Source organism: Typopeltis vanoorti, chromosome 16 (assembly GCF_054136105.1).
Source record: "Typopeltis vanoorti isolate ZY-2024b chromosome 16, IOZ_Tvanoo_1.0, whole genome shotgun sequence".
NCBI lineage: Eukaryota > Metazoa > Arthropoda > Arachnida > Uropygi > Thelyphonidae > Typopeltis > Typopeltis vanoorti.
In genome coordinates, this window is record NC_143564.1 from 41,946,545 (window position 1) to 41,968,833 (window position 22,289).

The 22,289-nt window shown below is 35.2% G+C and overlaps 1 protein-coding gene and 1 long non-coding RNA gene across 6 annotated transcripts in view; one reads left to right on the forward strand and one right to left on the reverse strand.

Moving 5' to 3' along the window:
* The window catches only part of LOC150097971 (uncharacterized), a 239,864-nt gene that overhangs the window by 207,925 nt on the left and 9,650 nt on the right, over window positions 1-22,289 (forward strand). The window lies entirely within an intron of this gene.
* LOC150097972 (transmembrane protein 33-like) overlaps window positions 1-22,289 on the reverse strand; it is a 229,437-nt gene that overhangs the window by 18,490 nt on the left and 188,658 nt on the right. For all 5 annotated transcript variants that reach the window (XM_090406442.1, XM_090406441.1, XM_090406444.1 and 2 more), the window contains one exon: window positions 9,719-9,802. In XM_090406442.1, coding sequence (XP_090262568.1) covers window positions 9,719-9,802 — 84 coding nt within the window. The remainder of the gene's footprint in view (window positions 1-9,718; window positions 9,803-22,289) is intronic.

Genomic DNA, 22,289 nt, shown 5'->3' on the forward strand with positions numbered 1-22,289 from the left:
ACTGCTGTTAAGCTGCTCTTTCAACCTCATGCCTAAGTGGAGTACGTTCCAAAGCGGAATTTTCCTGGTGAGAGGGCTCCTCCATATTTTCTTTATCCACTCTATTGTACAGTTCCTCAGAGTATTCTTTCCATCTGTTTTTGATTTCCAATTCTTCTGTTAGTAATGATCCATTCTTGTCTTTGATGACATTCATTTTGGGCTTAAATTTGTGCTTCCTCATCTGGAACTCTATCTCTTCACATTTATTAGTATCAAATACGAGGCTAATCTTCTTGAATGGGTAATTTCAAGTAGAGTGATGTGGGCAAATATCAGAATGGGGAACTGGACAATGAGACTTATATGTGACTATGGTCCCACAGAAGATTCTACTAAGGTAGAATTGGAGGAATTTTTTGAGGCTTTAGAGAAAGCAACTGACAGAATGAAAAATTGGTCTTTGTTTGATTGTTAGACGTACAAAAATATTTGGGAAAATTTGGAGAAAAGAGCAAAGCTAATAATAATGGCATATACATGTTGGATTTCTGCTCAGAACATGGACTGGTTATTACTAACACAATGTTCCAATATAAAAATGTGCACAAATTCACATGGAGAGAAGAGGCAAGGAATAATAAAAGTCTCATCGACTATGTTATTATCAATAGTGATGTTTTTGGTGCAAGACACCAGAGTGTACAGAGGATTTGAAATTGGAAGTGATGACCATTTAGTCTTAAGCAGGATAAAATTGAATTTCATATTAAAAAGAAGAACATGTAAGAAAGTTTTAAAGCGTATAAAAGTTGAGCAGCTCTCCGATGTGAACTGTAGACTGAAATATATAAACATTATTCAAGAAGAAATGAAAGAGTTTGAGAACAGGAATCAAACCTTGGAGATTCAGTGGCAAGCTCTGAAGAAAACAATGATTGATTCAGCCAGAGAGGCATGTGGTGAGGATAGAAGGATAGATACAAGGATAGAAAAATCAGAACTCTTTGGTGGACACAGGAAGTCAAAGAAAAGAAGAAAGCATATCAAAAGTTCCTGTCCTGGCAAATAAGTCAGCTTGTGCTCTTAGAGAAGACAGAGACAAATGTAAGAAAGCAAAACACTGTGTAAAACTAGCTAAACAAAAGTCATGGGAGGCCTTTGACAAGAACATAGAAAATAAATATCAAGAAGGTGGCAAGATATTCTGGATGTTGTTGAAGAAGCTCAGAAATGAGGAAAGAGTGCTGTAAAAGGAATTAGAGATGATAAAGGTGACATGAAAACTGAAGAAAAAACTATCCTTGACATATAGAGTAATTACTTTGAAAAATTGCTAAATGAAACTAGCAGTGATGACAGCACACTGATGAAATGTGGAAAGGCAGATGGAGTAGATGATATTCAACCAGAAATGCTCAAGTATGGATGTATAAAAGTCTTACAGTGGCTGCACTGCATAGTTCAGAGAGCCTGGACAGAGTGACAAATTTCAGATGATTGGAGTAGAGCTCTCATAGTACCCATATATAAAAAGGGAAATAAAACAATGTGAGAATTACAGAAGTATTTCCCTACTGAGTATTCCTGGTAAGATTTATACCAGTATACTTGAGAAACGGTTGAGAAGGATTGTGGAAGAGAAGCTTGGTAAAGAACAAGCTGGATTCAGGCCAAATAGAGGCTGTCAGGATCAGATCTTCACTTTATGACAAATAGTTGAGAATATAAGAAAGATCTGTTATTTAAGTTTTGTTGATCTGGAAAAAGCATATGACAAGGTGCCAAGAGAGAAGCTATTCAAAACGCTACAGTCGTATGGTGTCAGTGGGGCATTATATCAAGCAATATTTAGTCTTATTTGAGTTATAAGCGTCAGTAGTTAGAGTTGAAGGAAGCACAGGAAGATGGTCTTTAAGTTAAATCTGGTGTCAGACAAAGATGTACATTATCCCCTCTGTTATTCATTATCTATATGGATCACATTATGAAGGAAAGTGGTATTAAATCTGATATCAAAATTTATTATCAAAATATAATCTGATATCAAAAATGCTTTATGTGGATGATGTTATACTTCTAAATAAATCTGGTACAAGCCTGCAAGATTCCCTGACTAAATTGAATAACTGTTGTAATAGACATGGCATGAAGGTCAGCAATAACAAGACAAAGACAATTAAAATAGGCAGAATCATTGAAAATATCAACTGATGTTTTCTATTGGACGTTATAGATGTCTAATAATGGTAATAATCAGGGGCATGAAGAGTATAAGGAGCAAGTCAGGAGAGTGACTCAGTAAGGACAACAAAAGTGCAGTATGAACAGAAATTAGCAAATTAGGCCAAGAAAAACCTTAGTTTTTTAGAACTTATTGTGAATGGAGAAATTATAGAAGAAGTAAAACATTTCAGCTACTTAGGCATGATTTTTAGTGAAGATGGTAAATTAAATATGGAAATAGACAAGATCAACAAAGCTGGTATGATAGGAAGTTAGCTGAATAAATTTAAATCAAATAAGAGAGAAATTAGCCAAAACACTAAATTAGCTATATACAAGACAGTGGTCAAACCAATTTTAACTTATGAATCTGAGAGCTGGGTCAGAAATAAAACACTTGACCAAAGATTAGAGACCACAGACATAGTCCTGAGAATGATTAGGGGAGTGAACAGAGGGCATCAATGGCAATGTCATATTAAAAAACGAGGATATTAGGAAAGAACTTAACATTGTTGGCATCCAGGAATGTGTTAGCAGAGCTAATCTCAGGTGGTATGGTCACTTGAACAGAATGGGCAAGAAAAGATTAGCAAAACAAATGTTCTCTGCCAGGTTGGCAAGAAAAAGACCCAGAGGAAGACCAAGATTATAGGTGGATTGATTCGGTAAAAAGTGCCTTAGAAAACAAAAGTATAAGATCTGTTAATGTCTTGACAGGTAACAGATTGATTTGGAGGAAAATTGTAGATAGGAAGTTAGTAATGATTAAATTTTCCATGTAGTACTATCCTATACACCCCTTGAGGGTAAATGTCAGGAATTTGATGATGAACTTTTCCTTTTCATACCTGATGGTTCTTCTGACTTCTCTTATAATCTTCAGTTCCTGCGTCTCATTATTTTTCCAACTGCCTTCTTTCGATTAGATCCTACATTGATATCCATGGATCTCTTGGACCAAGACACTTCTTGGCTATATCCTGTATTATAACTTGACTCCTTTCCAGTGCATTTCTGGTGAGTTCTCCTCACTAGTCTCCAAAAAATCATCCAGCTGAGTTGATGTTTCTTTTGTGAACCCACTAGAAATTACTCTGACATCCAGTCTAGTGGAATGTGCCTGACTTGGAAGGATTCAAAGTCTTAGTCTTACTCTGGCTCTTACTAGCTGATGGTCTGTACCACAGTCTGCACACCAGATGCTCTTCCACCGTTGGAGAGCCAGGATGTAATCAATCTGATTCTTTGACCTATCAATGTTAGATGTCCAATAATGTTAATAATCAAGTGCATGAAGAGTATAAGGAGCAAGCCAGGAGAGTGACTTAGTAATAGGGATCCCATTTTTTGAAAACAAAAAACCGGACACAATAAATTTTGTAGAATTAAGGGTTAAGAGAAATAAATTTTATTCATTAACATTATGTATTTTTAAATAAAAAAATTAAATATTTATCTGAATTTGATTTATTAATGTAGATAACACAAATGTTTATACATAAACATTTATACAGACTTGAACTTTTTGCAGACACAGCAGACTTGTGCTTTTTTGTATTGGCATGGTCAGTTATATCTGCCTTACCTCTGTGGCCAATGTTAATTTCTGCATGGCACATGCTACATTTTACTCTTGAGCTATCATCACAATCACTGCTTTTTGTTATGAAAATGAAAGGAAAAAGATCCTTCAATTTTTCATTGAAATTACACTTTCTTTTGGGCATTTTGTAACAAACGGTATAACTTTATTAATTTAAAAAATACAATATTCACAATTAATATGAGAATGCAAGAATACGAAATGAACAGTTCAAAACTAGGTTATATCACATACCCTGTAGTGATATAAAAACAATTTAGCGCCTGATGCGTGAAGCTTAGTTTGCATAGTGTACAATATCCGAAGGTCCGAAATGTTTCTCATTGGTTGAAAGAAAATGAACTATCGTCGCGCGTTAATATTCAAAAACATGTCGACAAATGAGAAACATTTCGGACCGTCGGATATCGTACACTATGTGAACTAAGCTTGAGACAAAAGATTGCTAAAAATTTACGGCCAACCAGACGAACGAAATAGATGTCATGGTTGCGATTAGTTAAACATACAGTTTGGCGACTGTCTCCCTCATTCTGACATTCTTATCTCCGGCTGAATGAAATGTATGGAACTAAATCGTTTTCCCAAAATTCTAACATTCTGGTAATTCACCGAACTACAAAATAAATATGTCTCTGCTTTTTGTTTTATAAACATCCATTTTTAAAAGCACACAAAAATATTACGACTTGTACTTATTCTTATTAGAAATGTTAATATTTTTATATTCTAAAAAATTCGGGATGCTGGGACAGAAGTAATAAAACCGGGACATATGGGATCCCAACTCAGTAAGGACAACAAAAGTGCAGTATGAACAGAAATGAGCAAAGCAGGCCAAGAAAAACCCTTAGTTTTTTAGGCATGTGGCAAGTGGATGAAAATGGTAGAATGGTAACTGCTGCAGATGACATTGTCGAGGTATTCAGTGATCACTTTATAAGAATGTTTCATCCAGGTGAAATCATAAGAAACTCAAGTGTAGAGGACATAGGAAGGAATGGCTCAATTGTGAGTGAGGTATATGAGGAAATAAATAAACTTGATGTCAGTAAGTGCAATAGGATTTATTGATATCACATGTGTCTTAAGGGAATGCTCCATGGAAATGGAAGTGGCACTGGCATGTCTGTTTAATGAGGCTTACTATGGCACAGGTTCCAAGAAAGTGGAAAGAAGGTAAAACTGTTCCATTGCATGAAGGAGGTAATAAGGCTGTGGCTATAAATTATAGACCAATTAGACTTATATCTGGAGTTATGGTGAAGGTACAAGAGATTAGTGAGGAGTAGGATATAGAAATGGGTTGATAGCAGCAGTATTCTGTGGCTGTCAGCATGGGTTTGGTAAAGGGAGATCATGTTTTGCTAACTTATGTACTATAACAAGGTCACCTTGTTATAGTACATAAGTAAGTTAGGTGGTCTTGGACAAGGGAGATGCATATACAGTGGTATACATAGAATTAGCAAAAGCTTTATAGATTGCCATGCAACAAGCTGTTAAACTGAAACGAATGGATGAAAAGTCTTGAACAGACTTTTGAGTTGGATTGGTGACTGGCTGTCAGAAAGGAGGGTGCAGTATAGAAGAGTCAGTGGTGTGCTGCAGGGATCTGTATTGGGACCATTGTTGTTCAATTTGTAATATTAGGATGGTTTAACTGGTGATATGCAGGTGATGCAAAATTGGGGAGAACAATGCACAAACAAGCAGATGTTATTGCCTTAGAGGAGGACTTGAATGGGCAGGTAAGTGGAACTATCAGTTAAATTTTGCAAAGTGTAAGGTTTATAATCTGGTAAGCAACGGTGTCATGCAAAGTATACATTTGGGGAAACTTTAAAGGAGGTAGAGGAGATGAGAGATCTGGGATTGGTGATGGACAAGGACCTGAAGTTCAGAGACCACATCAGATAATGGCAATGATGCAAAGGACCCTGACATGCAGAAATAAAGAGGTTATGATGGCATTACATGAGGCCTTGATCAGGCCTCATATGGATTATTGTGTACAGATTTGGTCACCAGATTTTCAAGGTGATGAGCATGTGATAGAAAGCATCCAGAGAAGATTCACAAAGGTAGTCGGTGATCTTTGGAATGTTGAATATGAAGACAGATTGAAAGAATGTAAATTTCAAAGCCTCGTGAATAGGAGGAGGATGTAATTGAGACGTATAAGTTAGTCAGGGATTGTTATCTGATGGACGTGGAGATTTTTCATAAAATTGGAAAGGGGAGGTAGAACAAGAGGCCATCTGGAAACTATAAGGAGATTACACACAGAGTGAGATGCAGGTTCTCTGCATGGAGAGTGGTTGATGAGTGAAATGCATTGCCCGACTGTGTTCTGAATGTAGACACATTGAATCAGTTTAAGGCACAGTTGGTGAGCTTTGTGTGTGTGTGATAGTGTGTATCTCCCATGATGATCCGACTCCATGGAGGTTGGATTTTGATAATAATATACTGACTTTTGAATCACTTATATATTCATTTTAATGCAATCACTCGGCTTACAAGGCTGATATGTTCTACTTCAATAATGCAAACAGGTCGATTATTATTCAGACCTGCATATAGTCAAGAGAATCATCTTGGGAAGTCCCACACTCATATGCACAGCTCATCATACCTTGACTTAACTTGACTTAAATGCACTCACCACACTTTCAGGCAATGCATTCCAATCACCCACCACTCTTCATGCAAAAAATCTAGTCCTCGGCTCCCTGCTCACACTTTCTTTATAATGCTTCCTGAGATATCTTGATCGTGTTTCCTCTCCCTTCTATCCACTAGGCTCTGTAATTTATATTCTCAAAATCTGTCCTCATCTTCCACATTCCAGAGACCAGAAACTGACTTAGTCAATCATCTCTGAACCTTCTCCAACAACTCATCATCATTTTGAAAACCCAGGCAACCAAAACTGTGCAGTAATCTATATGCAGTCTGATCAAAGCCTTGTACAGTGGAATTATAACATCCTTACTTCTATCTTTAAAGGTACCTGTAGCATAACTATAAATAATTACACAATAACCACAGTAATTAACTTTGATGAAATAAAGGTACAAATATTTCATACTGAAATTAACAGTACATCATCAGTGTAGACCAGCACTTCCCAAACTGTGGGCCGTAAGTTTTGTTGAGGGGAGCCATGAAATAATGAAAACAAATTTAAAATCTTTTAAGACTAAGTAGATTTTTTTTAATCTTAAAAGAAATGTATTTAATTTTTATTTATTATTATTTTTTTGTTCTTTTTTATATTTTAATGGAAAAATCACACGTTGGTGTTGGTTCACAAATTTTGCTTCCTGCGTATTTTGGTGCTTAATGAATATTAGTAAATATATGCTTATTCATATAAGTTTCATTTCAAAGGTATTGATAAGAAGCATAAAAAAAGATTACAAATGCAAAATCGTGAATATAAATACAATAATAATATATGCCTGTATTACGATTTTTTTTTTTTTTTTCCAATAGGGGCCTTGGCATCCATAAGTTTGGGAAGCACTGGTGTAGACAACAAGTAGTTCAAAGTAATGGAATACAAAGTACATAACAGTCAGTGGATTACCAATTAAAAACTGTTGGCGCATGCTAGAAATTAATATTAATAAAATATTATTAAATAATTCTTAAAAACTATTTCTTTGATGGTTACATAAGATAAGAATCTCCCAAACTTTTGGGAGAGAGAGAGACAATCTCTCTCTGTTTTGGGAGAGAGATGATTCTGTGGAAAATTCTTTTTTCCACAGAACGTCCTGTTTGTCCACAGTATGTTAAATTACATTCACATGGTATCTGGTAAACGCCAGCTAATGATAGAGGTGCCAGTTTGTCTTTTGTACATGGCAACAGGTGAGAAATTTTGTTAATAGGAAAATATGCGGGAATGAATGATACTTCTACAAAATTCTGCCAATCGGTTCTGAGATGCCAGAAACATAAAGGATTGGAACCCAGCGGTCTTAGAACATAGGAGTCAATTATCTGATGGATTTGATTAGGGTTGTAACCATGTTAGGCCCTTTTACATTGGCCAAATCTGAATCAAAATGATTGTCTCTCTCTCCAAAGTTTGGGAGATTCTCATCTTATGTAACCATCAAAGAAATAGTTTTTAAGAATTATTTAATAATATTTTATTAATATTAATTTCTTGCACATGGCAACAGTTTTTAATTGGTAATCCACCAACTGTTATGTACTTTGTATTCCTTTCCTTTGAACTGCTTGTTGTCTACACTGATGATGTACTGTCAATTTCAGTATGAAATATTTGTACCTTTATTTCATTAAAGTTAATTACTGTAGTTATCGTGTAATTTATATTATCTTACTTCTATATGTCAGTGTTCTCCACATCATTACCATAATTTTCTGTGTTGTCCTCGCAATTTTATTGAAATGTCCAAGAAATTTAGTCTCTATCCACCATTGTCTCCCCCCCCCCCCCCCCAGATCTTTCATCTCCTTCACCTCCTCTAAGATATCACCCGACCAATCCTATATTCTTCATCCCATCTTTGCTTCCCGAATTTTAAAACCTGGCACTTTGCTACATTAAATTGACACACCCACATTTCGCCCATACATCTGCTCTGCTTCTCATAACCTTTCCCCAACTTTGCATCATCTGCACACAATTGTATAGAAAGCACCATTTTAGGTCCCCTTCCAATCATTAAGCAATAATTACCCGAAAACAGACCCTGGGGAACACCACTAGTGACTTTCTCTTCTTGGATATCACTGACCAATACACAGCCTGCTGACATCAGACAGCCAGTCTCCAATTCAATGCACTAATCTACTCCCATCTGTTCCAATTTAACTACTAGCTTGTCAAGTGGAAATTTATCAAAAGCCTTTGCAAAATCTAAATATACTACTGTACATGCATCCCCTACCTTGTCCAATGTATTTGTCACCTTGTTATAATAAGTAAATAGATTGTTAAAGACTTTCCTTTAGCAAACCCATGATGTCCATTAAAGAGAATTCTGCTGCTGTCAACTCAGTGCTGAATCCTTGTCCTCACTAACTCTCTAACACCTTGACCAACTCTAGACAAGCAGACTGTCCTACAATTTGATTAGTCTTATCATCCTCTTTATGAAGTAGAACAATTTTGCCCTCTTTCCACTCCTTTGGAACTTGGCCAATCTAAGACTCATGTTAAAAAAGGTAAGTTAAAGCTGTTAACTACTGGAATAATTCTTCAAGCAAGATACCATCAAGTCTACTCAATTCCTCATATACCTCCTGCTCAATCATCAAGTGGTTGGTTCCTCCCCCATTTCCACTGCTCTCAAATTCTGCATTTATGTTACATTCAAAAGGATGACATACTGTAGTGAATTGCCCATTTCACTACAGTATGTCATCCTTTTGAATGTAACATAAATGCAGAACTTGAGAGCAGTGGAAACATCTCTGCTATATCCTCCTCAGTGTTTATCATTCTACCATTATCCTCCTCCCATAACCATTCTTACTTCTACTGGACACAGACTGTATAAACTCCCTAGGATTTCTTTTAGCCACATTAGCTAACTGCTGCTTATACTGCACTTTAGCTACCCTTACCTTCCTACCAGTTGGAAAAAATGCATAATCTCATTAGAAAGTGGAAAATTTACAGCTTTCTCAGTTTCTGGCATTTTTATTAGTGGTAACGTCAGCAAAATAGCAATTTTTAAATTCCAATAAACTTCCTACTTTCTCAGTGCTTTTTTTTTTTAAACATGTGAGGTGTGTGTTTTTATAGATGTCAATTCACTATGAGTCATTCTTGATCAAACCAGAGCAAAATATGCTTCAATTACAAAATCATCTAACATTTTACATAATTATTCTACGAGAAGAAAAAAAAAATCATACCTGGTATACGGATTCCTTTTTGAATGACATCTCAGAATCAAAAAACGAAAATAAAGGAAGGGCGTCAAGAAGTTGCCCTTCCCTCTGAAAGCAAAAACATCAAACTAAATTGAGGTTTTATGTGAAAGTAGCAGTATATATATAAGCATATAAAACCAACTATATATAAGTTAATTCAATGTTCAAATAAAATAAACTTTTGCCAAAGCAGAATTTGGAGTGAAATCAGTCTTATATTTCCTACAGTAATCTACATAAGAAGTTCTTGATATCAGGTCAACTCAAAAGAACTTCTTTTGTTTTTAGCATTAAGTTTTGAAAGGATATAAAAGATAAATTACTTTCTAATTTTCTCTTATTTGCTGCTCAAGTGCAAGAATCTGTGTGAAATCTTTATATTTAGAGAACAAGTACACATCACTACCAAGTGTACTAATGGTAATTTAACATTATCTCAATTGCTAATACAATAATTATCATCATCAATTTCCTAATATGAACCCTCAAGTGGTGTTCAGGCTACTATGACAGCACTACATTAGTTTACTTTATTATTAATCTCCTGTGAACAATTTTCCTTCAAATTAGTCTATTACTTGTCAGCATTCCAATATTGTTGTATTTAAGATTCTGTTCTTCTAAAGCAGTGCTTCCCAAACTTATGGATGCCAAGGCCCCCTTTGGAAAAATTAAAATATTTCGTGGCCCCCATCAAAAAAAAAAAAAAAAAAATCGCAATATAGACATATATTATTATAATATTTATTGTATTTATATTCAAGATTTTGCATTTGTAATCTTTTTTGTGTTTCTTATCAATACCTTTGAAATGAAACTTATATGAATAAGCAATATATTTACTAATATTTATTAAGCGCCGAAATACGCAAGAAGCAAAATTTGCGAACCAACAGCAATGTGTGATTGTTTCCAAAAAATATAAAAAAGAACAAAAAAGAAACATGTTTCTTTTAAGATTAAAAAAAATCTACTTAGTCTTAAAACATTTTAAATTTGTTTTCATTATTTCATGGCCCCCTCAAAAAAATTTATGGCCCCCAAGGGGGACGCAGCCCACAGTTTGGGAAGCACTGTTCTAAAGCACTGTACTTCTGACTGAATCACTAAAGCTAGACCATAATTTTCCTGCCATCTTGATATCAAACACCAGTTGTGTTTTCCTGTTCCATTCTGTTTAAGTGAGTACCACCTTAAATTAGTTCTACTCACAGACTCTTGAATGCAAACAATGTCAAGTTCCCTCCTAATGTCTTTGTTTTCAATATGATTCTGCCATTGGTTCATTCTCCTAATTTTTCTCAGAACTCTCATACCAGTGATCTCTAGTCTTTGATCAAGTACTTTATTTTTAACCCAATTCTCAGATCCATAATTTAAAACTGGTTTGAACACTGTCTTGTATACTGCTAGTTTTGTGTTTTTGCTAATTTCTCTCTTATTCCATATAAATATATTCAGTTTGCTCTATATCATACCAGCTTTGCTTATTTTGTCGTTTATTTCCAAATTTAATTTGCCATCTTCAGTAAAAACTGTGCCTAAATAGATGAAATATTTTACTCATTCTATAGGTTCTCCATTGAGAATGAAGCTGAAGTTTTGTATGTTCCTGCCCATTTTCATAGTTTTGGTCTTTTTATTGCTGTTATGCAATTTAGTTAGAGAATCCTGGAGACCTGCATCAGATGATGTGTTTAGGAGTACAACACTATTAGCATAAAGCTAAGTTAGATCTCATATTCTAATATCAGGTTTAATGCTACTTTCTTTCATAATGTGACACATATAAATAACAAATAAGAGTGAATACAATGAGCATTCTTGTCTTACATCTAATTTTTAAATATTAAACTATCTTGCTGTATTTGCTTCAATTCTAACTGCTGACTTACACCTTAAATATAGACTATGTATTGCTTTGTATGATGTTAAATTGACCCCCCCCCCCATATAATTGCAGTGTTTTAAAATACTTTTCTCTAGGCACCTTGTTGTATGTCTATGTCTTTTCCAGATCTACAAAACTTAATTATAGATTCTTGTTAAATTCCCCAAGTAATTTGTCTTAAAGTGAAATTGTGATCTTGACAACCTCTATTTGGCTTGAACCCAGTTTGTTCTTCCACAGTTTTGTGGAAGAAAAACATCTTACCTGTAACACTTGCTAGAGAAATTCCTCTGCAATTTTCACACTTTGTTCAGCTTTATTACCCTTTTTATAGATGGGAACTATGAGAACTCCACTCCAATCATCTGGAATTCAACTTTCTGACCAGGCATTCTGAATTATGCAGTGTAGCTACTGCAAAACTTTGGTATAGCTCATTTTATAACATACACACCACACATGTGCATGAATTTTTTTTTTTTTTTTAATGTGAATCCCACTCATGAAAGATAATAAGCCTATAGCACATTAGTATGTGATTGGGCTAAAAAGTTAGACAATTCAGGACCTCTGCTCTAAAGACTAAATATGGTACATTTTCAAGTTACTTCAGGCTTGCAATAAGCACAGTGGTATCTCACAACAGGTTACAAAAATTGTCTACTGTCTAAAGACTTTTGCAAACATCCATGCAACAGTGAAATTCAAACCTATACTGTTTGCTGGAAAGTAGGTTATTCACTTGGCCAGCTAAGCAAGTAGATACACAAATTACACATATCATGATTAAACATTTAATCATCAATTTCCTGATATGTACACTCAACAGCTGTTCAAGCTACTCTGACAGCATTACATGATTAAGTTTACATTATTATTAATCTCCTATCAACAATTTTCCTTAAAATGAGTCTATTACTTGTCAGTGCTCCAATATTGTTATATAGCACATTTTGTGCTTCTAAGGCACTTCTGATTTAATCAATCTGCCTAGACTTTGGTCTTCCAGTGTAGGTCTCTTTCCTAGCATCTTGGCATCAAACACCTATTTTGCTAACCTTTCCTTACCCATTCTAGTTAAGTGGACACACCATCTTAGATTTGCTCTGCTTCCACATTCTTGAATGCTAACAATGTCAAGTTCCTTTCTAATATCTTTATTTTTAATACGATTCTGCCTTTGGTGCCATCTGTTCACTCTCCAAATTTTTTCTCAGAATCCACATATTTATGAAACCCAATCTTTATTCAATTGCTTTATTTCTAACCCAACTCTCAGATCCATTAACTTAATACCGGTTTGATCACTGGTTTGTATACTGCTATATTGATGTTTGGCTAATTTCACCCTAATTCCATGGGAATTTATTCTGGCTATCCACCATACCAGCTTTTCTTTTCTTATTCTGTTGCCTATTTCCAAATTTAAAATGCTATCTTCACTAAAAACTGAATAAATGGCTGAAATATTTACTTGTTCTATAAGCTCTCCATACAGAATGCACTTGATGTGTTCAATATTTCTGTCTATTTTCATAGTTTTATTCTTTTCAATGCTGATTTTCATGCCAAATTTGTTACAGCTGTTATTCAATTTAGTTAGACAATCCTGGAGAATTCCACTAGATGTGTTTAGAAATACATCATCATCATCTGCATAAAGCAAAGAGCTAAGTTTGATACCTGTAATTCTAATTTCAGGTTTAATGCCACTTTCTTTCATAATATGCATCATTGTCTTATTGTTGATTTTACATCAAATCATCTTCCTGTATTTACTTCAATTCTAACTGCTGACTTACAGCTTAAATATAGACTATGCACTGCTCTGCATCACACTCCATTTACTGGGTGCCTTGTTATATGTCTTGTCCAGATTTCAAAAAATAAATTAGAGATTGATAAAGAGCCAAGAGGCTATTTTTTTTCGGTGACATAAATTAAGTTAATGGGGATAGTAAATCCCGTATTATTTTACAGCTGGGTACGAAACTCGGAGATCAAAATCTAAGAGTTTCATGCCGAGTCCAAGCATAAGTCACCACTTGGGTAGTACAACACTAGGACAACTCGGAGCAAAGGTGGAGCAAGATCCATCACTATCCTTAATATTTTCTCAGAATGTAAAACGCAGCTCCTAGGAGATGTATTACTGTTTTGCATTATAAGGAGAGGTCACTACCCAGACTGGTTATTCGACCCTTATTGAGGTCTCATCAGTGAGTAGGTAGACCTGGAATATCAAGGTTTAAGTGAACCGAACTTACATATACCCCTACCCCTACTAACGAATTGCCAGACCGGTGTACTCATCTATTATTATTACTATGATAAAGAGCCAAGAGGCTACTTTTTCTGTGAACTGAACTTACATATACCGCTACTAACGAATTGCCAGACCGGTGTACTCATATATTATTATTACTACGATAAAGAGCCAAGAGGCTATTTTTTCCGGCAACATAAATTAAGTTAAGGGGGATAGTAAATCCAGTATTATTTTTACAGCTGGGTACGAAACAAACTCGGAGATCGAAATCTAAGAGTTTCATGCCGTAGAACTATCAGCGAGTCCAAGCGTAAGTCACTGATGAGACCTCAATAAGGGTCGAAACCGGTCTGGGTAGTGACCTCTCCTCATAATGTAAAACAGCAATACATCTCCTAGGAGCTGCGTTTTACATTATGAGAAAATATTAAGGATAGTGACAAAGCTTGCTCCACCTTTGCTCCGAGTTGCCCTAGCGTTGTACTACCCAAGTGATGACTTACGCTTGGACTCGCCGATAGCTCTTCGGCATGAAACTCTTAGATTTCAATCTCCGAGTTTCGTACCCGGCTGTAAAATAATACAGGATTTACTATCCCCCTTAACTTAATTTATGTCGCCGGAAAAAATAGCCTCTTGGCTCTTTATCGTAGTAATAATAATATATGAGTACATCGGTCTGGCAATTCGTTAGTAGGGATATATGTAAGTTCAGTTCACTTAACCTTGATATTCCAGGTCTACCTACTCACTGATGAGACCTCAATAAGGGTCGAAACCGGCCTGGGTAGTGACCTCTCCTCATAATGTAAAACAGTAATACGTCTACTAGGAGCTGCATTTTACATTATGAGAAAATATTAAAGATAGTGATGGAGCTTGCTCCACCTTTGCTCCGAGTTGCCCTACCCAAGTGATGACTTACGCTTGGACTGGCCAATAGTTCTTCGGCATGAAACTCTTAGATTTTGATCTCCGAGTTTCGTACCCGGCTGTAAAATAAGGGGGATAGTAATTCCCGTATTAACTTAAAGTAGAGATCATTGTCATATTCCCATGATTTCTCAAATGTTTGTCATAAAATGAAAATCTGATCTTGACAACCTCTTTTTGGACTGAAGATTTTTTCTATTCTCCAAGTTTCTTTTCCACAAATCTTACCTGAACACTTAGTAGAGAAATTCTTCTATAATTCTCATATCCAGTCATATTCCCTTTTTATAGATGGGAACTAATAAGAGCTCTATTCGACTTACTGACCAGGCCCTCTGAATTATGCAGTTTAACCACTGCAAAAATTTTATACCTCCATACTAGCATTTCTGGTCAAATATCATCTACTCCAGCTGTATTTCCTTTTCAAGTTTTTGATGGCTTTTTCTATCTAAAGAATTGATATGTAGTTCTCTTTGGATTCCTCTTGAAAACTTTCTAGTAACTGCTTGCTTCATTTAACAGCCTTTCAAAGTAATTACTCCAGACATCTAGGATATCCTTATCTTCAGTTTTCATGTCACCTTTATCATCTTTGATTCCTTTTACAGTACTCTTTCCTCCATTTCTAAGCTTCTTCAATGGCAGAACATTTTGCCGCCTTCCTGATATTTATTTTCTATATTCTTACCAAAGTCTTCCCGTGACTTTTGTTTAGCTACTTTTACACACAACTTAACACTCTTACATTTTTCTCTGTATTCTTTTAGGACATCTGCTGATTTATTTGCTAGGAACTTTCAGTATGCTTTCTTCTTTTCCAAAACTGCTTCTTTAACTTCTTGTGTCCACCATGGGGGTCATATTTTTCTATCTTTACAGAGAACTTCATCACAAACCTCCCTAGCTGAATCAATCACTGTCTTCTTCAGAGTTTGCCACTGAGAATCCAAGGTTTGATTTCCAAGTGATTCAAATTTTCTTCAAGAATGTTTGTATATCAAGTTTAAAAGTAAAAGATGGTTAACTTTAATCTTTTTATTATATACTGTTCTTTTCAATGCAGTATCCATTTTTATCCTGATTAGCAATAAGTAATTAGTGGCAGATTAAGGATAGTTGGGGCCTCCCAAAAAAGTAATAATAATAAAAAAAAGTACAAGTTAGGTGTCAAATAAATGAAATTTTGTACTTTTGAATTTTTTGAACTTTGGATTTTTCTGCCTGTTAATGGATGATAAATAATAAAATTTTTTTAAAAAAATTTTTTTATCAGTTTTTCTTTTACAGTGTTTTTTTATTTGCACTACACTCAAAAAAAAAAAGTCATACTAAAAAGTTATTTTTGAAACAAACACCTCACTCTTATACAATTCAATAACAAATGAAGTTAAGGAGCAACCAGGTGAAACTTCCTATCTCAGCAATGCAATCAGTTTTCGTGACCTCTGTTAAATCTTGAATAAAAGGGATTTTAATAATATAATATCTTTTATTCAGATTTTACAAGTATACTAAATCCTGCTAAAATACTTGTATATCAATGAATAAAGTTGGTGTAATTGTAACAGAAATAATGTTTTTTTTTTTGAATTATGAATAATGTATTATCAATAGTTTTGTGTAAGAACAAAGGAGATTGTATTGTGTAAGTATGCCATAGTGAACAAAAAATTCCAGACAGGATTAAGAAGATTAAGTCATGACCTGAGGCTACTGTACACGTGCAGCGCGATATTACACGGGGGGGGGGTCTCCCATCTAATTGCACCGATAGACGTGGGTGTCGGGTGCAGAAAATTACGGTACCCAGTGGATGGACGATGAAGTAAGCCAAAACGAAGGTCATCGGGACCGTATAAATAGCAGTTCGCTATGTCGAAATGGGGGTCTTGTCTTGCCTTTTTTTTCTTGGAGTACGAGTTCGAGTCAATCCAGTGTGCATTCTCGTTCTCGGGTCAGCAAGGAGTTTCGAGGTCACCTGGGGTTCCGACCTGAAGTTACAATGTACACTACGGCAGCGGAGTTTTGCTAATATCGTCGGAGATCATTTGTGATCGCCATCGGAGACCTGTGTTCCAGATAGAAAAATGCCGAGGGACCGACGCAACTAAGATAAGCTGTTTTAGAAGAAATTAGATGCCGATTTTCCATGCTGCCAAGTTCCTGATGTCCGCTGATAATTGAGAAGGATCTCACAAGCTCCAGAAAAAGGTACCCCAGTTCAATACTAAAGTCAAACGGGAACAGGAGATTCCAAGGATCATTCAGAGAGGTACAGACTTCTGTTAAAGTAAGATTTTTCCTTTGTTTAGCTAGAAATAAGAAGATTGTGACAGTGATTTAATTAAGGGACTTGTCTTATAGTGATACTTGAGGACTTTAGTCCTCATGCTGATAGCTGAGATATTTTGTTATATGTGAGAGAAGGTCCGGCAAAAATTTCAAGTGAAACAGCATGTATTTTATGTTATAGCTATTGCCTAAGTCTGCAGAATGTTATATAAGATTAATGTGAGTATAACCAAGTTTAATGAGAGAAAATTATAGACAAGTTGTCTTAATAGAATTAAGAGGAACTAAATTGTAAACGTAGTCATTAGTTGTAATTTGAAGCATAGAAGCTAATTTACTTAGTACTTTAAATTGACCCATTGTACATTTCATCGATGTTAAATAAATTGTTTCTTGTTTAATAACTTGCCTGATTTCTATTTCCAATGCGCTACTCGTTAATTCGAATCTGTGTGAGCCTTAAAATTAGATATTGTCATGATTGCATAACAGGAAATTTAAATTGATAAATTTACTTAGAATTAAGAAAGAAAAGTTCCGTGTGGTTTACTGTGAGTTATTCTTTGGAGGGAGATTCACCTCCCACCCACGAATTTGGTGGCGCAGCTAGAAACTAAATAAATTTTCCAAATTCAGTTGAGAATAAACACCAGTGGGTCAGACAAAGAGATTGGCTCCAGCCAGAGGCGATTTCTTTGTTCTGAAAGTTTTACACATGTGAGCTTTATTATTTGTGGCCATAAGTCAGAAGTATAGTAAAGGTTAAGAAGAAAGGTTTAAATGATATAACTATAGTTTTTACAAAGGCACAGTAGACAAGATATAATTAAAGACATTTGATAACATATTTAAAATAACGACACAATTTAACACCTCAAAGCTGTCAACAGCACCGTGTGCCAACATACAGCGCGCACTGTTCAAAATACGAAGCTTGTCAACTAGTGCCGACATTGGTATTGCGGCATTATTTAAAGCGTAGATAGTGAGCGCTGTTCAAAATATGTATTAAAACATAATAATTGTTTTGAAAAAACTTTCACTTCAAATAATCAAGATTTTTATGATGTTTACTGAAAACATTAATCTATTTTAAAACACTATGGAAAATGTCTTGGCTTTGCCCCCCCCCCCAAATCTTGAGGCCCCTAGGCATGTGCCACATTGCCTTAATGGGTAATCCGCCACTGTAAGTAATGATCACTTCCAATTTCAAATCCTCTGTACACTCTTGAACCAGCATGAAGAAGCATCACTATTAACAATGACACTTTTCTTATTTCTTGTGTCTTCTCTCCACATGAATTTGTGCACATCTTTATGTTGGAACATGTTGTTAGTAATGACTAGCCTGTGTATTGAGCAGAAATCTAATAAATACCATTATTATTAGCTTTGCCCTTTTCTCCAAATTTTGCTATATGTTCCTTTATGTCTGGTAGGATTCATTTCCTACTCTGCTATTTGGATCTCCAATAAGGACCACTTTTTTCATTGTCAGCTGCCTGTTCTAATGGCTCAAAAAATTTCTCCAGAAGAAGCTTCTGTGGGACCATAGGCACAGATAAGTTACATTGTCCATGTCCCCATTTTTAAGTTTGTCTTCATGTTTGGTGTTGAATGCTATCGGTCCTCCTTGCTTTCCTTGATTACTATTGCTTGAAAATAACATCCTATACTTATTTATTTAGTAAGATCTCACCTGTTTTTGTCTTAGTAATGCCAATTATGCCCACGTAGTACTTTCCAATTCTTCTGCAAGTTCGATTTCCTTTCCATTAATACTCCTTATATTGATGTTTCCTATCTGTAGTTCTTCTGATGTCGAGAGTATTCTTCTTCTGCTATTTTGAGTTTGAGCTTGTTTCAGTAGCTGGCTTTTCACTGTCCACCCTTTTTTCCTGACAAAAACGGGGGGGGACCTTGTTTAACCAGGTGACACCCCAGCCAGCATGAAAACTCATTATGTTGTACCATCATATGCATTTGTGGTTTAAGCCAATAGGGTACAATTTGATTCGCTAAATGCTTTCTTCATTGAAAGAAATAAAGTAATATGTGTCTACATATAGGTAGCCCAGTCCTGAAGAAATTTTGCTTACTTGGATAAAGGATTAAACAAAACTATAATTTCTTGGCATTTTTAATTTAAAGTACAGTAATTGTAAGTAAAGTTATTATTTTTGTATTAATGAATTAAAGTCTTAGTTATGTATTTTTTCAATAAAAGTTTATTGAAAGAATTAAATTTTTTCACTTTTTTTTTTTTTTAAAGCATTGTTTTCAAAAAAGTGAAACATTTGTTTGAAACTCAAGCACTTTGACCAGTCAAAATGTCTACTACATCATCTGCATATATTAATACTTTATTTTCCATCATAGTGGAGGGAACTATTATCTCTCATACAGCACATAAATTGTCAACTTGATGCAAAAAAAAAAGTTTCAGAGTCCATTACTCTTCATGGGCTCTGAAACTTTTTTTTTTTTTGAAACTAAGAGCCATGCTCGACTCCTTTTTGCATTTTGAGCAGGTCTGATAGGAATCCATTAACTAGGAGGCAGATAGTCATGTTGGCATAGGCTCGCTTAATGACATAACAGCCTTTCATCCATCCCAATTTGCTGGAGGATCTGGAAGAGAATTAGATGCCAGACATTATCAAATGCTTAAGTAAAATCTACCAAGTATTGTCAATGACAACTTGTTAACTAGGCAGAGTAGGTCACATGGTAGAAAGAGATTAAATTCTACTGCTCTGCCTAACTCTGCCTTACTTTTAGCATGTTGTTAATGATGATGTGAAAAAGATTTTGTAATTATGAAGTAGATCTCCTTCTTCCCTATACTCCTATATCTAATCAGTATTAGATATGGTACTAGGTCTCCAACTGTTGATTAAGGTGTGATCTCTATTAGGTTTTTGAATGAGAACAGTATGGCTTGCTACAAATTCACTTGGTATGATCCTAAACCGTCAGGTCCTGGGGATTTTCTTGTCTGGCATTCTTTATAGGTTGTAGTAACTTCCCTTAACCACCTTAACCCAGTCCTGAAGATACTTTCAGGCGCAAACTTTGTTTGCTCACACTTGGATAAAGGATTAAACTAAATTTATTATACTCTAACCAAGTGAAAAATAAACTTTCAACATCTTTCTCTAAATCCAGAGTAAATTATTAAAAAAGGGTGGCACACCAATTGGCAATTCCTATAGGTAGAGATGACCTGCTAATGATTCTGCCTGATATCTCCACTTGGGCCTGGCTCCCACTGAAGAGACCTCAATAAAGGTCGAAACTAGTCTGGGTAGTGGCCCTTCCCTTAATGCATAACATTAGACATATCCGCAAGACTTTGTTTGCTCACACTTAGATAAAGGATTAAACTAAATTTATTATACTCTAACCAAGTGAAAAATAAACTTTCAACATCTTTACAAGATCTTAATCCAACTGCACATGGACTACTACAGATTTGGTCTCTTGAGTTCTCAGGGGACGAAAAAACTGTAGAATGGGTGAAAAGAAGAGTTACAAAAATATATCAGGATCACAGAATACAAATCATGGGGTCAGATTAAGAGTATGTTGACTAAATTTGTAAATTAGAAGGGAGGTTGATATGATAGAGACCTATAAATCTCTGAATGGATATTATAGAATATTTGTTGATGACATTTTTTGTTTTAAGGAAAGTGACAAGACAAGGGAAGCATCTGTGTAGCTTAAGCTTGTGCAGTTAAAAAAAAAAAAGGGAGTGAGAACGAGAGTTTTCTCTCAATGAGTGTAAAAGTTTGTCTACTGACGTGGTAAATCTTCTAGTGAATGACTTCAAGCTGGTGTGGGTGATATAGGTCTCCCTTGATAGTTCTTGAATCCCTGGATGGTCTCTGATAATAAAATTATTTATGTTGGCTTCTCTTAACAAACAAATTTGTGAAAAAAAATTATAAATTAGTAAAAGCAACAAATAACTGGTCAGTTATAGAAACAGAGTATAGAAAAAGAAGGATACACTCCATAATTTGATATCATCATCATCAAATTCCTGCCATGTAACCTCAAGTGGGTGTTCAGGGTATGATAGTACTACATCAAAAATTTACATCATTACTAACTTCCCATCTACAATTTTCCTCCAAATCAGTCTGTTACTTGTCAAGACTCCAACGTCATCAGATTTTATATTTCTATCATCTAAGGCACATTGTACCATATCAATCTACTTATATCTTGGTCTTCCTCCTGCCAACCTGGCAGAGAACACTTGTATTGCTAATCTTTCCTCGTCCATTCTGTTTAAGTGACCATACCACCTGAGATTAGCTCTGCTAACACATTCTTTCCTAATATCCTTGTTTTTAATATGATATTGCCATTGATGCCATCTGTTCACGCTTCTAATCTTTCTCAGGATTCTCATATTTGCGGTCTCTAGTCTTTGGTCAGGTTTTACTTCTGACCCAGCTCTCAGATCCATAAGTTAAAATTGGTTTGAACACCGTCACGTATACAGCTAATTTAGTGTTCCGACTAATTTCTCTCTTATTCCATACGAATTTATTCAACTGACTTCCTACCATACCAGCTTTGTTGATTCTGTTGTCTATTTCCATATTTAATTTACCATTTTAACTAAAAATCGTGCCTAAGAAGCTGAAATGTTTTACTTGTTCCACAGGTTCTCCGTTCACAATGCAGTTGACATTTTCAACGATTCTGCCTATTTTCATTGTCTTTGTCTTTTTATTGCTAACCTTCATACCATATCTATTACAACAGTTATTCAATTTAGTCAGGGAATCTTGCAGACTTGTAGCGGATTTATTTAGAAGTATAACATCATCTGCATAAAGCAAAGAGTTGACATTAACATCTCCAATTTTGATATCATGTTTAATACCACTTTCCTTCATAATGTGATCCATATAGATAATGAATAACAGAGGGGATAATGTACATCTTTCTCTGACACCAGATTTAACATTAAACCATCTTCCTGTACTTCCTTCAATACTAACTGCTGACTTACAACTCAAATAAAGACTAAGTATTGCTTGATATAATGCCCCATTGACACCATATAACTGCAGCGTATTGAATAGCTTCTCTCTTGGCACCTTGTCATATGCCTTTTCCAAATCGACAAAACTTAAATACAG